This window comes from Lithobates pipiens, unplaced genomic scaffold, assembly GCF_037356315.1.
Source record: "Lithobates pipiens isolate NorthernLeopardFrog02 unplaced genomic scaffold, aLitPip1_a1.2 Scaffold_22, whole genome shotgun sequence".
Taxonomy (NCBI): domain Eukaryota; kingdom Metazoa; phylum Chordata; class Amphibia; order Anura; family Ranidae; genus Lithobates; species Lithobates pipiens.
The window spans coordinates 98,983,846-99,005,720 of record NW_027507784.1 but is presented as its reverse complement, the minus strand read 5'-3'; the positions used below and the strand labels follow the sequence as shown (position 1 = coordinate 99,005,720).

The 21,875-nt window shown below is 42.2% G+C and overlaps 1 protein-coding gene across 3 annotated transcripts in view; it reads right to left on the bottom strand.

Annotated features, from left to right (window-relative positions):
• The window catches only part of GAD1 (glutamate decarboxylase 1), a 184,682-nt gene that overhangs the window by 35,422 nt on the left and 127,385 nt on the right, over window positions 1–21,875 (bottom strand). For all 3 annotated transcript variants that reach the window (XM_077447979.1, XM_077447980.1, XM_077447978.1), the window contains 3 exons: window positions 13,672–13,784; window positions 4,621–4,736; window positions 1,397–1,476 (listed from right to left, as the gene is read on the bottom strand). In XM_077447979.1, coding sequence (XP_077304105.1) covers window positions 1,397–1,476; window positions 4,621–4,736; window positions 13,672–13,784 — 309 coding nt within the window. The remainder of the gene's footprint in view (window positions 1–1,396; window positions 1,477–4,620; window positions 4,737–13,671; window positions 13,785–21,875) is intronic.

Genomic DNA, 21,875 nt, shown 5'->3' with positions numbered 1-21,875 from the left:
ATATATTTTTTTTCTCTTCTTTTTTATAAGTAATCACATATCCTCTGTTCTCAGCTGCATAAGGAGATCAAAGAGCTGGGGGTGGAGAAACAGGAGGACACTGGTCTTCCCAGTGAAAGGCTGTGCAGGGTCACAAGTCTGATGATTGGATGAAAGCAGGTTGAGTTGCCAGCACAGCCAGAAATCTGACTACACTGTGCTCTCATGCCTAGTGTAGTCAGTTTTTAACCACTTGATGCCAGCACTATAGCCAAAAGACGACTACAGCACAGGGTTAAATTGCCGGGAGGGTGTACATGGATGTCCTCCCGTGCCCGCGCTGCCCGCGCGCCCCCTGGGGCGCAGCTGATCACAGATCGGAGTACTGGCCCTTTACCACGTGATCAGCTGTCAGCCAATGAAATGACAGCTGATCACATGATGTGAACAGAAGCTGGTAATCAGTGCTGTGCGCTGCAAGCCCACCCTTTTTTGAAGTCTATTAGAGCCTCTGGATCTAATCACGTGCTTAAAAAAAACAAAAAACATTCCAATTCATGTGTCTGGCACCCTGCAAGTAGATTAGGGGGCCGGATGCATGGATTAGGGGGCAGCTCCCCTGCGTCCTGCATTACGGGCCGCCACTGGATGGAACATGGTAGGTTGAGTCAGCCCTGGCTTCTTGTATGCTGAATATTATAACAGTGAGAACTTTCTGGCATAATTCTCTTTTTTCCACTTGAGTGTTTCAGCATCCCTTGCTGCATTCTGAGTCATTTAAAATAAACTATTTAGCAGGTTGAGATGAGACCATAATGGCCACAGAAAGTTGACAGACACAGGAGCTCAAGCACAGTTCCTAAGAACTATAAGAAACAGTATAACTCTAAAATAAAGAATCAAGGGGATATGAAGGTGGTCTTGAAGGCCCCTACCACTGAATAAAATTGTATTGTATACAAAATGTATTTTGTTACCTGTAAATAACAAGAAACACAATAACGTAAGATTGAATTAGTTTTTTGTTTTGTTTTTGTTTTTTTATTTGAAATGCAATACATTTACCTATTATGTGTGTTTGATATATTGCGCTGAAACATTTACTATCAAGACTCACTAGCGCATCCTCTTGTAGCATAAATGTACAGTCCACCATTTAGGCCAGATTCACACCTCTCTATTTTGGGGCATAAGTTTGTGAATCTGACCCTTATGTGTTATGCTTGAAAAGTAAAGCTTGTCATGAGAAAAACATTAAGGTTGCCACCGCCGACCTCTCTTGTTAAAAATGCATTTTGGTTGGCTATCATACTGGGGGAAGGTCAGAATAATAGCCATTAGCATTTTGGGAAGGAAACCAGTAATGGCAGTCTTTCTGGTTTACATTTACTCATAAATAATTTTCAAAGTTGCTTACCTCTCATTGCATTTCACCATGATGACATTTTCTGTCCCAAATCCTAGTGCAGCTCCAGCTTTCTTCATAGAGTAGTGACTCTGGGATAACAGAAATATTGTATATTAAGAAAGAGTGATGCAGTTTAATTACCAATAAAAGGTAAGGAATGGTTCTTACTTCAGCAATTAAACTTCAGCAATTAAATGCCCCTTAAGCATAGTACAAATGGTCCGAATGTCAGGCAGCATTGATCGGTTTAATAGAAACCGGCCAACATTCGGCCTGCATGTACTGCGGCCGGTCTGACAGAAGCCGGCTGTTCAAGAGTGCTGACCGGAGTCCCCCTGTCAAAAAACAGTAGCACAGCAGGGAAGATCGAATAGTTAGTGCAGCGGCTCCTTTTAAGCTGTATGGTATTTTTTCTGCTCGGGGTTGAATGCAGAAAAAACTACTAGTGTGTACTAGGCTGTAGCCTACATTCACACCTTTGCATGCTGTGTGGGCTGCATTTGCGCAGAAACGGCAGCGTATTCATTTGAATGGGCTGCCTGCCTCACAAAACACAGGGAAAAGGTCCTTACACCTTTCCAGAAATCGCAGCCCGCACGGGAACTGCACTACAGTACCATTCCTGCTGTGGGTATGATTTCCAGTGTGGGCAGTGTGCCATTAAGATTAATGACACCCCCCATGGATCCCACATTTTGTGTGCACGTGGTTGCAGCTGTGGGACGAAGTGTGGGTCCCGCAGCGGTTTCCACCCGCACGAGTGTGAACGCAAGCTCAATGTGGTTCTCATGCTGAGTCTGTTTGAGTCTGTTTGTTGAAATGCAAACCAGTATTAAATCAGACTAGAGCATGATTACAGGGTTTTTGTATATATAGTTTCATATTATTTAAAATATATTTAAAGCCAAAACTTAATTTTTTAGTTTTGAATTGAGTAGGAAAAGGTTAAAACCCTTTTCAGTTTTTATTCTGTATTCTGCATCCAATTAGAAAGGTTCCCTTCACTTTCTGTATCATAGCACACTAGAAAAACCCTTCTCCCCTATTCCCGTTCAAAATTTTGGATGTTCCCCCATTTTCCTTCCAGTCTTCCCACACAGATTGTGATAAAAATGTAGCAAGGTCCCCACTCTATCCAAAGCGTTGCGTTTACATACAATTTGATATGTTAAGGATTAAAACAGTTTTTTTATAAGTATTTTTCTTTTTTAATTGGGTAAAAATTGAATATAGGTTATAGATCATTTATATATAGATTACCATCATTAAGGTTAAGTTCTAGGATATTTGTTTATATGTATATTTACTTGTCTATTATTAGCTTCCAAATAAAAAATAAACTTGTCTATGGAGCTGAATAGCCCAAACTCAAATTTACACACATAACTGTGACTCCTCTCTGTCCTGTCCAGAAAGGACTGTTGTGCTCCCTTTTCAGAAAACCCAAACCACTTTGTAACAACTATGTCATTTGTGCACCTTATTTTGAAACTCGCCCAGGATACTAAATGAACTGTCTTTCTTTCAAATTGCCCGAATTGTGCAATTGTGAGTAAGTTCATTAGGGTGCCGTTAGGTAATAGTAGTTGGTTACTTTTAACTGGACTTGTTTAGTTAGTAGGACTGGGAAAAACACCTCCAACGTTACAGAACAAGTCTAGCTGAGTGTAATTACTACTAGCTATACCATGACCTGAACAAAATTAAAATATTAACAGTAGGGTAAACCGTGCAATAAAAAAACAAAAAAAAACAAAAACACAAAAAACACAGGTAGCAGAGGTGCACAAATCACAAAAAAATATATATCTCAGTGGGTCATTAGCTTCATTAAAGAATAAGCATTATTAAACACCATATAACATGTTTCGTCGCTAGTCATGACTTCTTCAGACATGATGAAAGTACAAGCTTCGTGTCAGGAAGACACTAGCCATAGTATAGATGAAGCCCCAAGACATACATAGGTGCGCAGGCAGATGTGCAGGTGCCCGTTTTTTGGTACATAACCATGTGCAGATGCGTATGCCTGTTGTTAATGTTGGAGCAAATGGGACTATTTAAGCTGCAGCAGTTCTATTAGCCAGTGCTGTCTTATCTACAGATCTTACCCATGTCCCTGTATCTGTGTTGACTTCTGTTATTGACCCGGCATGCCCTGACCTTGCTTGAATGCTACATGGTCTGAAGTTGGCCTATCTCTGGATTTGCTCTGCCTTCTGCTCATCTGCCTGATTCTACGTTGTTGACTTCTGCTTGTGTCCTGACCATTCTCTGCCTGCTGTCTTATGCCTGTATCTGACCATCTATTGATGAACTGGCTCGTCTGACCTTGCATCCAGTCATTCACCTGTCCTGCTCTGCATGCTACCTGGTCCCTGCAGGTCCTTCCCCTGCTAAGTGCTGCCAGATCTTCCATACCTGCTACCTGCCAGCTGCCTGTCAAGCACCTGCCGCCTGCTGTCTGCCCAATCTGGGGTCTTCTGTCTCTGCTACCATCTGTTGTTCTAGCGATCTGACCTGTCTCTGGCATCACACCTGCTACCCACTGTGGCGGCTGACAGAACAACTTACAGGCACTCATACCTCACCGTGCTCTCATGGCCACTGTCATAACATCATGGGTTTCAGAGTTGGGCTGTATGAGAGGCCTCCCTCTACATCTAGAAGGTACATGACACTTAGTCTAGCTGATCTGCAGCATGCTCAGCAGTGGATTGCAGCATGTGAGCTCTGGCACTCCACCATTTCCAAGCTTCCACACAGCTAAACTGGATTTGGGTCTTACCCTTAGCATCCAAGTGCAACCACCACTCAAAGACTTAACCTCAAAGAGGTATTTGCCATCACTCTTGGTTGTCTCCAGCAACCCTACCAGATATGTGTTATCTTATTCTACTTTATTTTATTCCATAACTATACTTTGTTTTGCACTGACAGTACTATTTTTCACACTTTTTGAGAGATAGACAAATCTCACGTTAACAGTAGGGTATTATATTGTGAGCTTTTACAGTGACTACAAAACCCATAAATAAGAAAAATAAATAAGCCAAACCCAGCCCAGTCCTCCAATTACGGGTATATTTAAACAAGCCTAACTCATTTTGCAGAATTCTTACAAATTTCAAGGCTTTAAACTGAGGTTGTCCCACAAAAGTCATCACATGTTGGAGTATGTTCTCCTTATACCTAATACTTTTGGGAAAACAATGCAGTTAGTTTGAACTCACATGCTCTGAGGTAAAAATAATCAGTCTGGGGACAGCAGCCATTCCTTTGGTTTTTACTTCTGGGAAGTATTTGTAGCGAGCAGCCATGATACTGTACATGTTGGATATTGCACCTCCTAGGAGAGGAACACAGCATTTGAATTGATACACATCAGAATGATAATCTATACATATGCTGTATATTATTATTCATATTCTTATTAAATACTGTCATTACAAAGCATACTTTTAAAATAATCTATAAATATAACTACCAGGTAGTTCCTACAGTAAAGGCGCACAGTTGGAATGGGTGTAATAGTAATGAGGAAAGTAAACATATTTAAACAATGCTTAGGATCTTGAAGGCACACATGCATTTATTTTGTTTACTTAAATGTTTTATCATGCTGCGTTGTGTTTATTATGTATTTGATGTGGTTTCTTAGCGAGTCTGCACCTGCCTTAAGCAAACACGCTTTTATCACAAACAAATGCACAATCAACTCTACTCTGTAGCCATTGATGTTTCTTGTATATTTGCGCACAAAAGGTCTACTTGCTTTTGAAGTGCTGGCAAGAGTAAAACATAATTTTGTGAACCACTAGCAAGGAAGCTAGGAGGGACACAAAAGCTAAAAAACATATAACAAGGTCAGTATCAGTTATGTGGCCTATGGCATTGCTAACTACATGCTTATCGTAAGCTCTGATTCTTACTATATTAAACTGTATTGTAATTGTAATGTCTGCCCTCATGTTGTAAAACGCTGCATAAACTGTTGGGGATATATTAATCCTGTATAATAATAATAATAATAATAATAATAATAATAATAAATACTAAAACTCACTAACTCACTAACGATCTACTTACTGCTAAAACCAACAGCCAGTACTCTATACTCCTACTACTTGACCTCTCTGCTGCCTTTGATACTGTTGACCACCCGCTCCTCCTCAATAAACTACATTCCCTTGGCCTCCGAGATTCTGCTCTTTCCTGGTTCTCTGCCTATCTATCACAGCGCTCCTTCAGTGTCACGTACAACTCTGTCTCCTCCTCTCCATTGCCTCTTTCTGTGGGGGTCCCCCAAGGCTCTGTTCTTGGACCCCTTCTCTTCTCTATCTACACCTCCTCCCTTGGTCACTTGATAACTGCCCAAGGCTTCCAATATCACTTAAACGCAGATGACACCCAAATCTATCTGTCTACTCCTCACCTCACTCCTTCAGTCTCCTCTCGCATTACTAACCTGCTAACTGACATATCAGCATGGATGTCACATCACTTCCTTAAAGCGGTAGTAAACCCGCACATTTTTTTTTTTTTTTTTTTAAACCTGCAAAGCAAAAGGCATAATGAGCTAGTATGCACCGCATACTAGCTCATTATGAAATACTTACCTTAGAACGAGGCCCCGACATCTGGCCCGATCCACGCCGAGGGAGCTGACATGCTCCCTCGGCGTTTCTTCCGGGTATCGCGGCTCCGGCGCTGTGAGTGGCCGGAGCCGCGATATCGTCACTCCCGCGCATGCGTGCGGGAGATTTCAGTCCGGCCGCTCGGCTGCTGCCAGATTTTGACGGCGAGAAACCCCTTGTGCGCATGCGCCGCTGCAGTCAGAGGCGCATACCGAGGGGAATATCTCCTAAACCGTACAGGAGATATTTTTTTAGGAGATATTTTTTTTACCTACAGGTAAGCCTTAAGCTTTCCTGTAGGTAAAAGTTAAAAATGTGGGTATACAACCACTTTAAACTAAACCTCTCTAAAACTGAGCTATTAATATTCCCCCCTGCACATGCCCCCCTCCATGACTTTTCCATCAAAATCAACAATGCAACCATCAGGCCCTCCCCTCATGCCAGGGTACTAGGTGTAATCCATAGGCTCTCCATATCTCCTCTTCAGTCTATCATGAATGCTGCTGCCAGACTTATCCACCTTACCAACCGCGCAGTGTCTGCCAACCCTCTCCTCCAGTCCCTACACTGGCTCCCAATCACCCAGCAAATTAAATTCAAAATACTAACCACAACATACAAAGCCATTCACAACTCTGCCCCGAGCTACATCACCAATCTTGTCTCCAAATATCACCCAAATCGTCCCCTCCGCTCTTCTCAAGACATCCTACTCTCAAGCTCTATCGTATCCTCCTCCCATGCTCGTCTCCAGGATTTCTCCAGAGCCTCTCCCATCCTCTGGAACTCGCTACCTCCACTGGCCCGGCTATCCCCTACTCTTGCTACCTTCAGGCGATCCCTGAAAACTCATCTCTTCAGGGAAGCCTATCAAGTCTCGAACTAATCTCCTACCACTTCCATCAGCTCATTCCCGACAGTTATAACCTTTTGTACCACCTGCCCCACCCTTTAAGATTGTAAGCTCTTCTGAGCAGGGCCCTCTTAATCCTCTTGTATTTTATTGTATTGTAACTGTATTGTCTCCTTTTTATATTGTAAAGCACTGCGTAAATTGCTGGAGCTATATAAATCCTGAATAATAATAATAATAATAATAGTACTGCTACCGTACATACTTATAAGTAACACTAACACTGTACACTAATGCAAGTTACAGTGTAAACTGTAACAATATACTTCTCTTTTTTACTCCATTTTGGTCTGTTAAATATATCTCTGAAAGTGTTTTGTAATATCTGACAACTGAAAAAAACTTTTCCTTGTGTTAGACTTTAAAGGGGTTGTAAAGTCTCATGATTTTTCACCTTAATGCATTCTATGCACAATCAGCTATAAACAATAAGAAAGAGCTTTAAAAAAATATAAAAATGAAGGAACACAAGTGTCGTTTAAATGTTACAAAGAATTTAACAGAATATGTAAAAAGGAAATCAAGGATGCAAAAATTCAAAAGAACGACAGATTGCAAAAGATAGTAGGGCAAACCCCAAAAAATTCTTCAAATATATTAATAATAAAAAGGTCAGGTCTGAGCATGTAGGCCATTTACAAAATAATCTAGAGCGGGTGACAGGGGACAAAGAGAAGGCTAATTTATTAAATACTTTCTTCAGCTCTGTGTATACAAAAGAGCATGTCCATAATGATGGTGGTATTGACACAGCCCCGAATGATCCACAATGGCTCAAAAGGGATATGGTCCAGAAATATTTAAACAGAATAAAGGTGGATAAAGCACCTGGACTTGATGGCATATACCCATGGATCCTGAACGAATTGAGCTCTGTAATTTCAAAGCCATTGTATCAAATTTTTAGGCACTCATTAATGACGGGAATAGTACCACTGGATTGGCGCAGAGCGAATGTGGTGCCTATATTTAAAAAGGGATCAAAGTTTTTACCAAGTAACTATAGACCTGTTAGTTTAACTTCTATAGTTGGGAAGATACTGGAGTGTTTAATAAAAGACCACATAGACGAGTCCTTGCTGGAAAAAAACATTTTAAGCAACAGACAGCATGGATTCATGAAAGACAGAAGTTGTCAGACAAATCTGATTTCTTTTTATGAAGAGGTAAGTAAAACCTTGGACAGAGGGATGGCGGTGGATGTGGTATACTTGTATTTTGCAAAATCGTTCGATACAGTTCCGCACACACGGCTCATGTGTAAGGTAAAGTCTACAGGCTTGGAAATATCAGTTTGTAAATGGATAGAAAACTGTCTAAAAGACAGAATTCAGAGACTAGTGGTTAATGATTCTTACTCTGAATGGTCTAAGGTTATCAGTGGTGTACCCCAAGGTTCAGTGCTAGGACCCTTTACTTTTTAATATCTTTATAAATGATATTGGGTCTGGGATCAAAAGTAAAATTTCTGTCTTTGCAGATGACACCAAGCTATGCAGTGGAATAACGTCCTTTCAGGATGTCTCCAATTTACAAGCCAACCTCAATGCTCTGTCTAATTGGGCGACTATGTGGCAGATGAGGTTTAATGTTGAGAAATGTAAAGTTATGCACTTGGGGGCTAAGAATATGCATGTATCATACATACTAGGGGGAGTACAACTGGGGGAATCCGTAGTGGAGAAGGATCTGGTGGTTCTGGTAGATCATAAGCTCAATAATAGCATGCAATGCCAAGCTGCGGTTTCCAAAGCAAGCAAAGTCCTTTCTTGTATTAAGAGAGGTATGGACTCCAGAGAGAGAGATATCATTTTGACCCTGTTCAAATCATTAGTAAGACCTGGAGAAAGTGCAGAGAAGGGCAACCAAACTGATGAGAGGCATGGAGAAGCTCAGCTATGAGGAAAGATTAGAGGAATGGAATTTATTCACTTTTGAGAAGAGGAGAATAAGGGGGGATATGATTAAGATGTTCAAATATATAAGGGGTCCATATAGTGATTGAACTTGGTGTTGAGTTATTCTCTTTACGGTCAACACAGAGGACACGGGGGTGCTCTTTACATCTAGAGGAAGAGTTTCTTCATAGTAAGAGCTGTGAAAATACGGAATAGACTCCCACCAGAGGTGGTTCTGGCCAGCTCAGTAGATTGCTTTAAGAAAGGCCTGGATACTTTCCTAAATGTACATAATATAACTGGGTACTAACATTTATAGGTAAAGTTGATCCAGGGAAAATCCGATTGCCTCTTGGGGGATCAGGGAGGAATTTTTTCCCCTGCTGTAGCAAATTGGAGCATGATCTGCTGGGTTTTTTTCCTTTCTTTGGATCAACTGTGGGTATATAATTGGGTATATTGGATTGTACGATATTTTTTATTTTATTTATTTGTTGTTTTTTTATGGTTGAACTGGATGGACTTGTGTCTTTTTTCAACCTGACTAGCTATGTAATTATGTAACTATAGACAATGTAGCGCCGGCTCCTGAAGAGCACGCGCTATGTTTTTGAAATTTAATGTTACACCTCAACTGCAGTTTGGTTTGGGTATAATTATTCCAAATTTTGACCTCAGCATCAGTCTGACTGGACTATAGGGTGTTCAGCCTGGCCATAGGGGGCACTGTCTCTTCTGGCAGGCATGGAAACACAGTCTGGTTGGGTGCTTTAAGGTTACTTTCTCTCGGAGCCAGCCCAGTGGGAGTGTCAGTCTTGCTGTGCTTTCTGGGAGAGGGTACTTAAGATGCGGGTGTCATGTGTTTCGGGGGTTCCAGTCCAGAAGTATGTACTGACTCCATGGTTCTGGTCCTCCTAACCAGCCCCCAGGAAGGCTATGGCCTGGAGTGCGGCTCCACCCGACTTTATGTCTCAGGGCTGGCTAGCCCGAGTCAAGGAAACTAAGGAAAGGATTTGGAGGTGGTTTGGCTTCTTAGCAAGAGCCTAGTAGGGCTGAAGGACCTAAGTGAATCCAATTTCGTGGGTATCGCCGAAACGGCTGAAAGATACTGGTACCACGCGAGTGTTCTACAAGTATTCAAGTTTCCTTTTTAATGTTCTACAACAAAGTCTGTGGCAGAGACTTATTCCTGATTTGTGCACCTTGTTGGCTGCTAAGCCTTGTGAGAAAGGGAGTATCCAACTAGAGTGAACATCCAGCTGTGAATGGCTATTCTCTGTATTCAAAGTAAGCAAATTCCTTATTATTGACTTTGACACTAAGAGTACCTGAACTTTCTTCCTAACTCTCTGATCCTATACTGAGAGACTGTTCATTAACTACGTTTTTGCAAATAAAAATCCCTTTAAGTGGATCTGTCGTCAGTCTCTAAAGTTTCTGGGCCATCTACCACGCGAACCCCTAGACACACAAATCAAGGTGAAGAAGGTATCGGTAAGCCCAATCAAACCAGCAGCTCCTTCGGGGGTTAGTGCTACAACAATAAGACCTGGTTCACATTGATGCTACTTTAAAATCGTGCTACTTCATTTGAAGTAGCACAACTTCAAAGTATCAAGTCAGTGTCATTTCAGGTGCTACTTGAAAGACATCTGTGCGCCTTCATACACAGATATCTATTGAAGTTGCACCTGAAATAGGCAAAAGTAGTGCAGGAACTACTTTTACAAATCAATGCGGCGCCGTAAAGTCGGCATTACACTGCTTGGAATGGTGCCATTACCATCAATAGGTGATGACAAATGACTCCAATGTGAACGAGGGCCAAGAGTTGTCCTGGATCCTGTGTATACTACCTATGTTATCTCAAGAAAATCTCCTTATTGTTATAATGGACTGCAGAAGAATTTGTCCATATGTCATTGAGATGAGAAGAGCGAGAGGGATTCTGTAGTTTAACAACAGGGCAGGGTTGACACCAGTTCTTTCACTTTCAGTTCACAAAGAAAATAAAGAAAATAAGAGATGTGTATTTCTGGCAGATCAACGGCTATCTCTCTGTACTTGCATGCTCTTTAAATGGATAAAATATGGGAAAATGTGTAAGTCTTGCAAATGCTTTTATTTTTGCCCTGACACACTTTAAAAAGCTACAGTATGTACTTTGGGAAGACTCTAGTCATACTTCCAATGTACATAAATAAGAAGATGGTAGTGCAACCAGTGTAGGTTTATGTATGCTTCTCATGTTCACAAAGAACAACATTAAACCTGGGAAACTTTAAAAAAAATTGAAACTAGACCCCTATCTAAGAATAGGGGCCACAAGCTGTTTGCTAGTACCGTTAGAAGTCAGATAACTCACCTCTATGTTCCCCTCTGAAAGTGGTTTTACTTTGTTGCTAAAGAATATGCCAATGGGTTGCTGGATGTCAGAAAGCCATTGGCATTACCACCCTTAGCTAACAAAATTTTAAGGATGAAGAGAGATATGGCACTTTAAGGTTGCCAAAACACAACACAGATATAAAATATATAATTTTTTTTATTAAAAACATTAATTACAAAATTTACATATTGTCATACAGTGTCCAAACAATTGTGGAGAAATGCAGTAACTCCAGCTCTACATGTTTCACCATGCAATGGCTTCTTCAGGAGACTTATAACAAGTACTGCAATCTGTGAGTGGATGTGCCTATATACCCCTTCCACCTGGTGAAGGTAGAAGGGATATATAGGGACATCCACTCATGAATTTAGGCCATGGCCTTCACTATGGAGAGGGCAGATGTACTTCTTTGAAACTACAACTAAGGTAACTAAGCCTTTGTCCTGACTGTCATTTTGCTGGTATAATATGTTTTGCTAAACTGATCTTTTGTATCTGTCTTAGGCATTTTGGCATTATGTCCCTGTGAGAATTGTTCCTGTTGTCAGCTTTGGAATTAGAATTAATACAGTTGGGGATTCATACCAGCTTTCAGAAATTAGGGATCCACTGTTGGTGGATATACCGGTAGGTCATGAATTTGGCTAGCAAAATCAGGTTAATTATTTTAACACATTTGGTTTATACTAAAAATCTCCCTCTCAGTCAGGCTTTCTTTTGGAGTCCTGTTGCTTTCCTTTGTGGTTTCACCAAATCTCTCTCTCTATATGCCCTCCTGATGTTGGAGTCCATTTTTCATTTTAAGATATTTATCATTATTCAAGTAAGGGAAACCTTGGTTGGTTTACATATGTGAGATATGTCAGTTCTGTGTTGTATTACTTATATTGTTGTTTTGTTTGCTATCAATTGTTTGTCTAAATATTACTATTATTAATTCATAGTGATTACATTTGCAGTACTTGGTATAAGGGTCCTGAAGAAGCCATCACATGGCTAGAGTTACTGCATTTCTCCATAATTGTATGGACACTGTATAATGACAATATGTACATTTTTAAATGAATGTTTTCAATAAAATTTTGATATATTTTATATCTGTGTTGTGTTTTGGTATCCTTAAAATCTTAAAATGTTGTTGCTAAAGACTCACCTTTCCTTTCTTTGATCTGTTATAACTTGGAGCACTAAGTTGCAGAGATTACCAATCCAGTGATCCACAACTCAAAAGGGTGCCTAGCGTCTGGAATGCTCATCCAGAAAGCATGCTATCCATGTAGTGTGAGGATGCCACACACCCACAGTTTACTGTGAAATAATAGTAGTAAACGGGCTAAGCTTTGGCTCCTCCTAGGCCACACCTCCTGACAAGTTTTCTCTGCCCAGGGGATGTGGCAAAGCACGTCTAAGAGGAGCCAAAGCTGAGTTTTTTTTCTACTATTATTTCCTGTCTTTGAGATTAATCTCTACCCACCTACTATCTATCTGTCCATTATAAATGCATTATTGGTCAGTAAAGGCTTTCTCATTGGACAGGTATATGGGGATTGGCCTAAAAGCCATGCTAAAAGTGTTTTCACTCATTGAAAAAAAGGACAGTTTTCTTTTAAAAGTTTAAGAGACCTGACAGGTAAATTTAAACTCTAAATCTACTGATAATAATGTATAATTGAGGTAGGGATGGATCTGTAGGGCTGAATCTCCAAGTGGCTTCTTAGATTTCGCTGGGACTGCAAAGATCTTGCATTTTAAATAAATCTAGTAAAAAGGTTTTAAACTATTTGGAGTACTCTCTTTGATGTTTTGGGAATGAGCCTATAGGGATAATGCTGGGATGCTCATTACTGACCAAACATCTGCCTCTGAGGGAATGCTTTAGGAATGCTTTGGGAAGACCCTGTCTGGGTTTTTTTGGTAAGATGCCTTCCTGGCTGACCTTTAATTAGCAGGTCCTGTGTAGATGGTAAGCCTGCATTCTTCCTATACTAAGGTGGCGGTGTCACAGCTTGGATCTTTTAATGGTGATGGATGTCTACTGTATGCACAGACCTTTTTGAGAACTTAAGAAGAGGATCCAAAATGCTTTCAGTTTCACATATTTGTACTTGCACATGGACTTTATTTTATATTTATTTTTATTTTTATTACCTCGTATTTCGATATTAATTGCAATTAATTGCAATTGTTAGATATTCATTTATGATTGTCATAATCACTATTATGAAGTAGTGTGACTCTTTTATGTTACATCTCTCTAGATGTCAGTGTGAGTGTCTTCACATTATTTATATCAAACCTTTCCAGTTCTTTTGAATTCATGCCTTTTAGCTTTCCTTTTATTACTCTTAGATTTTGTGCTTGAGAGCATTCCATGTGCAGTTCATATTGAAAATAAATTCCCCATTACTTGTCACGGCAATAAAGTCATCCACAAAACTTACCTGGGGAAAAAATGCCATCTCCATCCTTTCCAGACCAGCCGATTATTTCTCTCATTTTCCGTAGTGTTATTTGTTCCATCAGGACAAAAACTGGAGCAATTTCATAGGTAAACCTGCATAGACAAAATACACAGAAAAGCCAGGTAAGATCTATATCATTTAATAAGAAAATTCCTTATAAAGAACCTTACAAAAAAAGAAAGGTCTTTGCTGCTGCATGTAAAAAAAAAAAACTGAAATGAAAAAAACATTTCTGAATTTAAATTGAAAATAAATGATAATGTCATAAAAAATTCACAGCAAACTACCGTATTTATCGGCATATAACACGCACAGGCGTATAATACGCACCTTAACTTTAAGAGGGAAGTTTCAGGAAAAAAAAAAATAATTAAAATGAGGGTCAGTGCCCATCAATGCAGCCTTATCAGTGCCCATCTGCAGTCTCACCAGTGCCCATCAATGTAACCTGATCCATGCCCATCTGCAGCCTCTAATATGCCCATTATTGCAGCCTGTTTAGTGCACATCTGCAGATTCTAATGTGCCCATTATTGCAGCCTGTCTAGTGCCAATCTGCAGCCTCTAACATGCCCATCATTACAGCCTGTTTAGTGTCCATCTGTAGCCTCCAATGTGCCCATTATTGCAGCCTGTTTAGTGCCAATCTGCAGCCTCTAACATGCCCATTATTGTAGCCTGTTTAGTGTCCATCTGCAGACTCGCCTTTGCCAATCGTTGCAGCCTCACCAGTGCTGGATTACACAGATCCTCAATCTCCCATGTATCCAGCGCTTAGTTACTCACAGTCCGGCCCGGCTCATATGATGGACAGAAAAGTGGTCCAATGCTGGGCCAGCAGGGCAGGACTGTGTGTGACTGAGCGCCGGATACACAGGAGTGTAATTCAGGGTGGGAGCGTCCCCACCTTCCACTCCAAGGCAGCAGGAATCAGCATATCACACACACACACACACACATGATTTCCCCCTGATTTTCAGAGGGGAAAATTGCACGTTATACGTCGATAAATACGGTAAATTGTCTTTATTCATCAGGATACCTGCAAACTCCAGTGTTGTTTGCTACTTATGTAGTTCTATAGTTACATAGTTAGTCAGGTTGAAAAAAAATACATAAGTCCATCTAGTTCAACCAACAGAAAAAACAGAAAGCCTCCATATACACAATCAAATACAGTTGATCCAGAGGAAGGCAAAAAAATTAAAATAAAGCTAGAATCAATTTTGTCAACATTCCTTCCTGATCCCTCAGGAGGCAATTGGATATACCACAAAATAAACAATCCTTGGTGTTATTACCTATAAATGTTAATATCATGTTATATTTTGTGCATTTAGCAATGTGTCCAGCTCTTTTTAGAAACAATCTACTGAGTAGGTCAGAAATAGTTCTTCAGGAAGTCTATTTCACATTTTCACAACTCTTAGGCCGCGTACACACGGGCGGATTGTCTGCCCAACTAAGTTCGTCAGACAATCCAACAGACAGTCCGTCCAAATTTTGAATGAACGGACTTGACCACACACGATGAACAGACAGTCTGCTGAAAACTTGCGCGATGACGTGTACAGCACGTACGACGGGACTAGAAAAACGACGTCCAATACACTGCAATGCAAACTTCGGCCGTGTAAATCCTTTCTGAGCATGCGCCATACTTAGTCCGTCCAACTTGCCTACACACGAGCGGACTGTCCGCTGAAACCAAGTTTGGACGGACAAAACCAAGTTTGGACGGACAAAATTACGGAAATTCCGAAAGACTAAGTCCGTCAGATTGTCCGCTGAAAAAGTCCGCTGAAGCCCACACACGAGCGGATTGTCCGCTGAAACACGGTTCAGCGGACTAAGTTGGGCAGACAATCCGCCCGTGTGTACGCGGCCTTACTGTGAAGAAGCTTTTCTGATTGTGGAGGTTAAATCTCTTTTCCTCCAGACATGCCCCTTGTCCTCTGTAATGACCTGCAAGTGAATAACACTAAGGGGGTTATTTACTAAAGCCAAATCCACTTTGCACTACAAGAGCACTGCAAGTGCACTTGAAAGTGCAAATGGAAGTGCAGTCACTGTAGATCTGAGGGGGACATGCAAGGAAAATATAAAAGAGCATTTTAGCTTGCACATGATTGGATGATTGGATGATAAAATCAGCAGAGCTTCCCCTCAGATCTACAGTGCTCTACAGTGACTGCACTTCCAAGTGCACTTGCAGTACACTTGTAGTGCAGAGTGGATTTGCCTTTAGTAAATCAACCCCTAAGTTCACTATATGTACCACCTATGTATTTATGCATGGTAATCATATTCCCCTACTGCAATGCTTGCAGCACAAACATTCACCAGAAACTGAACATCAATGTTGGCTTTTGGAAGACCTCACATATCAGTCAATACTTTTGTTCTATATGTGAAACATAGTAGTAAGGCAGAAACAAGTTACCTGCAGCCCTCCAGCTGCTCAGAAACTACAAGGTCCAACAGTGTAGTGATTTAATAATAGAAACAAAATGTGAAGCCTGTACTTTACCACATCATTGTTCTGACTAGTTATAAGCTTTCCTCATAGCAATGTCAGCACTAGATGAACTTTAAAACAAGGCATTGCTAACCTCTGTAGCTGCATGCACAGTGGAGCAATCCATCCTCAAATTTCAAATCAGAAGCAATGAAGAAGTGGGGCGAGCTGAGAAGCTGAGTGAATGACTCCAAATACTTCAGTGCTTCAGCTGTGAAATTAATTGCTCCACAGTGTCTGCATGTATTAAGGCCAGTGAGGGTCTGTTTGAAAGCTTTTTTTAGTGCTCCTGAAGAAGATGTAAATACGGTACTTAAATGTCCTCAGTCTGGTCAAAGTTACATTTCAAACTATCTGATGGTTTGTTATATCACTGATTCTAGTTCTGAGCATTTCTGAAAAATGTTATACTATCAAGAATGTAACAGGGGAGCTTGAATACAGATTTGTGGCTAGGAAAATCTAAAATTGTTTGGAAAGAACATCCAAAGCTTCTAGGTGGACAGGAACAGGGTTGGGAATTAAGCAGGGAGATTTTGTTGTAGACATATCCAAGATATAAGAATTCAGGACCTGGCTCAGTCTTCAAGCTCCATCTATAGCTAAATATTTCTCACCAGATTGACCCTTTAAGACCTTTATAATGCTATTAGCATCTCTACAGTTACACCTGCAGCAGCCATGGCTCCAGTGCCTTGCATGCTGCTATTTATGGGGATAAGGTAAAGAGATGTTCAAGGGTAACTTAGTTACACATACTTTGGACTCTGGATGGAAGGCTAATTTATTTTGACAGACCTCATATCCCACAACAACAGGGGGGCTAAAAATGGCATAGTGTGGAATAGAATTGACATCACAAGGGTTAAGGTTTTACGCAATGACTTGCCCAAATCTAATTAAAACTATTGAATGCAGTTAATAAAAAACATCAAACGCAATTATTCATGTAGTGTCTGCCATCTACTAACCCCCAAGGACAACTTTGTTTTTACAGTTCGGCTCAGTCGATATCTGTCAGGAGTAATTATAGATGATGACTTTTTTTTAATTATCCGTGACAAAAACAAAAAGACATGTATCCAGCTTAAATGTCCATCTAATGAAGAGGAAAGACTTCATACGTTGTAGGATTATCTGTCATGTACTACTTTTACAGTGAGTGAGAGATGCTATAGATTTAATGGGATCAACCTGCACATCTGCATTTCATCTTTAAAAGTAAGGCAAAAGAATCAATATGGTTATTAATTAGTTTAATTTAGGAGTATAGTGCAGAGTTCTAATGATCAACAAGAATTCTGTGCTGTTTTCCTATAAGGATGGCACTTTTGTCAAATGAATAGAGGAAAGAGAAACAGACAATTAGCGAGATCATCTAAAATGGATACAATAATCTATTTTATCATTTTCTGTGCATTGATACATTTAGGAAACAATGCATGCCTAGAGAAATCTTCAAGTGTATTTAAAGAGACACCCCAGCCGCAAAGGAAAAGTTTATTGTAAGTAGTCATAATGGCCATTAGAGATGGGCCGAACAATCCCAAGTTCAGTTTGCGCCAGAACTGTCGAACATCACAAAAGTTTGAACCTGAACCCTATTAACCGCTTGCCAACCGCCTACCACATATATACTGCGGCAGGTCGGCTCTATTGCGTGAAACAACGTACCTGTGTTTTATTTTGTGCAATAGATAGCAATAGATAGCAGGGGCACGTGCGTGCTCATTGGCCAAAAAGGGAGCCAATCAGCAGATCTGGAGGACTTGATGTCCACTGGGACCTGTTGATCGTTCCCCAGAGAGGCAGAAGAAGGCAGATCACCCTGACCTAGCTGGTTTGGTGTAAGTCCGATGCAGGTTCTCATTTCTTAATAGAAAAGAAAACAATTGGCGCTAGTTAAAGTAGGGGAGGGCTATAACTTTGGTCAGTTCTTTTTTTTTTTTTTTTGACATCTGTATTCTATTGTGGAGATTTATCTTCCCTTAGATTTCCATAGCCAAAACCGGAAGTGAGAGGAAACTGAGAAGGATTGCCTGGTTGTCCCTGGTGACACCATAACTAGTGTCCCCATTGGAGGATCTCCACTCTAATTCTGCTCTGGGGGCAACCCAATATTTGGGATTTTCTCACACTTTCCCTCTTAAAAGTTCCAGCCACCAATTTTTTTTTGTAAAAGTCAGCAGCTACAAACACTGTAGCTGCTGACTTTAAATAAGGACACTTACCTATCCAGGGAGCCCACGATGTCGGCCCCCTTGAGGCCGAGCCTTGCACCTTCACTGCCGGGTTTCCTACTGCGCAAGTGGGAGTCGCGCTGCGCTTTGTGAATGGCCAGCTTGTCTTCTGGGACACACACAGGTCCCCCAGAAGACAGCGGGGGGGGGGGGGGGGTTCGATCTCGCCGCACAAGGGTACTTCATTAAAGGTGAGTTCAAAAAAAAAAGTTATCCAAAAATGAGTGGTGGAGGGGTCGTCTTTCCTTTAAGACAAGGTTCTAAAAGTGGGTGGAACTCCGCTTAAATGGCTACAATAGGCAGGACACCCAAGGAGGAGGAAGCCTAATGAGTATACAGACAACAAGAAAAACTTGACAGGTGTTTTAATTCCTCTCCATTCTATCCAAAACTAAAAAAAAAGTTGCCTTTTAGCTATACTTTAAAAAGAACTTTTCCAAAGTGCTGGAAAATATTTGTGTGGGATGACGAATTGCTTCTGAATCGCTTGTGATTGCACCCTTTTTAAACCTTAAGCCGCGTACACACGTGGCGGACTGTCTGGCCAACTTAGTCCGTCAGACAATCCGACGGACAGTCCGTCATACTTTCGAATGAACGGACTTGCCCACACACGGCACTTTTTGAGCGGACTAATACGGCGGACTAAGTCCGCCATACTATCCGCCCTACTTTTGAAATGAACGGACTCGCCCACACACGCGGAGGAAAGTCCGCTCATTTCGAGCGCGTCTCCAGGTAGGCGGGGCCCACGAAGGAGACGTCGCTGACCCTGCCGCCTGGTATGGACTTAAAGGGGAACCCCAATGGCGAAAAAAATCGGCGTGGGGGTTCCCCCCAAGTCCACAACAGACCCTTGTCCGAGCACGCTACCCGGCCGGCCAGGAAAGGGGGGCGAGCGAGCGCCCCCCTTCTGAGCCGTACCAGGCCGCGTGCCCTCAACATGGGGGGTGCCTTGGGAAAGGGGGGGCCGCGCGGCCCCCCCACCCCAAAGCACCTTGTCCCCATGTTGATGAGGACAAGGGCCTCTTCCCGACAACCCTGGCCGTTGGTTGTCGGGGTCTGCAGGCGGGGGGCTTATCGGAATCCGGGAGCCCCCTTTAATAAGGGGGCCCCCGGATACCGGCCCCCCACCCTATGTGAATGAGTATGGGGTACAATGTACCCCTACCCATTCACCTGTGAAAAAAAAAGTACAAAAAAAACACAACACAGGGTTAAAATATTTTATTGCACAGCTCCGGGGGTCTTCCGTCTTCGGGGGTCTTCTTGCCGGACTCCTCCGCTATCTTCTTGTAGCTCTTTTGCTAGCGGAGGAGTCCGGCTTTCTTCCTCGCCGCCGGCCTCTTCTCCCGACTTCGGGGGTCTTGTCCCCCTCTTCGGTTCTTCTGCCGGGCCACCGCGCCTTCTTATAGCTCTTTTACAGGCCGTGGCCCGGTCTTCAGTCGCCGCCGTCGCCGCCGTCGCCTTACGTTCTTCTTCTTCTTCTTCTTCTCCAGGAGATATTGCCTCGACGATCTCTCCGGCCGGAATGCCAGGGCCGCGCTCCGCTGCCACTTATATAGGGACAATGGGGCGGTGTCACATGGCTTTATGTCACATGGGTTGGTCACATGGGTTGATGTCACATGGGGACTATGACATCGTAAGGGGGCGGGGTCACCATGAGGGCACGCGGCCTGGTACGGCTCAGCCCCCCTTTCCTGGCCGGCCGGGTAGCGTGCTCGGACAAGGGTCTGTTGTGGACTTGGGGGGGACCACCACGCCGATTTTTTTCGGGGTTGGGGTTCCCCTTTAAGTCCATACCAGGCGGCGGGGCCAGCGACATCTCCGTCGTGGGCCCCGCCTACCTGGATACCTGCTCGAAATGAGGCGGGAAAAGTCCGCTCATTTCAAAAGTACGGCGGACTGGCACACACACGGGCGGATTGTCCGCCCAAATGCGAGTCCAGCGGACAGTATTTCCAACATTCCGAAATACTTAGTCCGCCAGACTGCACGCTGAAAAAGTCAGCTGAAGCCCACACACGAGTGGACTGTCCGCTGAAATGTGTTTTGGCGGACTAAGTAGGCCAGACAGTCCGCCCGTGTGTACGCGGCTTTACATGGTGATAGATTTACCAGATTGTTGCCACCTAAGCTTGAATTGGTTGCTTTATTTACCAGTATTGTGAATAAGTGTAGCCTGGTGGGATAGGGACCCATACACATCTTGCTGTCCTGGTGCATTGCATTAAGCACGTGTTAAGGTGTTTTTATTTTCAAAATGCCCAATAAAAGGGACATGAACCATTATGGGTAACACAGAGCACTAGCACACACAGTAGTGTGATACACGATTGTGTTAGAGATGCATTGCCTTATTTAATTGGGTGCCATTCAGTGCGAATGGCACTGCAATGGGCTAATGCATTTAACATGCATTAAGCTAATGTGCACACTTCCGCAACTTACCACAGCAGAAAAGAGAGTTTTCACCCTAAGTCACGCACTGGCTTTTTATATATGTATGTGGTTTAGAGATTCATGTTACATTCTTGATAATATAAAGTAAATAAAATATCCAACGGGAAGGCACATGCACACTGGGTATTTATCTCTGATGCATAGGGCTCCAGTGTTTAGCTGTGGGCAGAGGAAACACATGCGTCATCCAGCCCCACTGCAAGGAGCCTATCAAACTTGAGAAGCTGACAATTGCAGCAGGTGGACAGTGCACTCAGCAGTACTTCCATTTAGGACAGTATGTGCCCAGGGACACATGTCTGGAAAGCAAGAAGTGTGTTTCAGGCGTTCATCCCTGGGTGCATAATGCCTAAACCAGAAGTACCCAATGGTGCATTGCCCAGCCACGTCCAGCCCTAGCAGCTATCAGCCTCTCATAGAGGCTGGACGATGCACCTGTGCCCTCTTCCTGTGGCTAAACGGTGGAGCCTCGCGCACTGGGTCTGAGAACCCCTCATAATGATCACACATCACACAACAGGCATGCATGAGTCGGCAACTCAAAAACTGGGACATCACAAGTAGATGAAAACATGAATTTTGGGTGGACTGAGCCAATAACAATTCAAATTGTGTTTCCTCATTTAGTTAAAAGTGCAGCTCACAGGAAAAGATTGTGTTAAACAAATGCCTTATATTTAGATTTTATTTGTTTTCTTTTCAAGCCATGCACAAATCAATATACAATTTCAAATTGCCACCAGCTGTTTTATTTGAATGACCTGACCACACAGGCTGTAAATGCTTCAGAGAGTTACAATATACTTTTCCTTTATTTGCCACATAGATTGTAGTTGGTGATAAAAAACATATTACTCAAATAGTTTTCAATATCAGATAAAAATGTTGCATTATGATTAATGTAGCTATTCAACTTTATTACTAAACCATTAATATCAGTATCCATTATTACCAGGGGC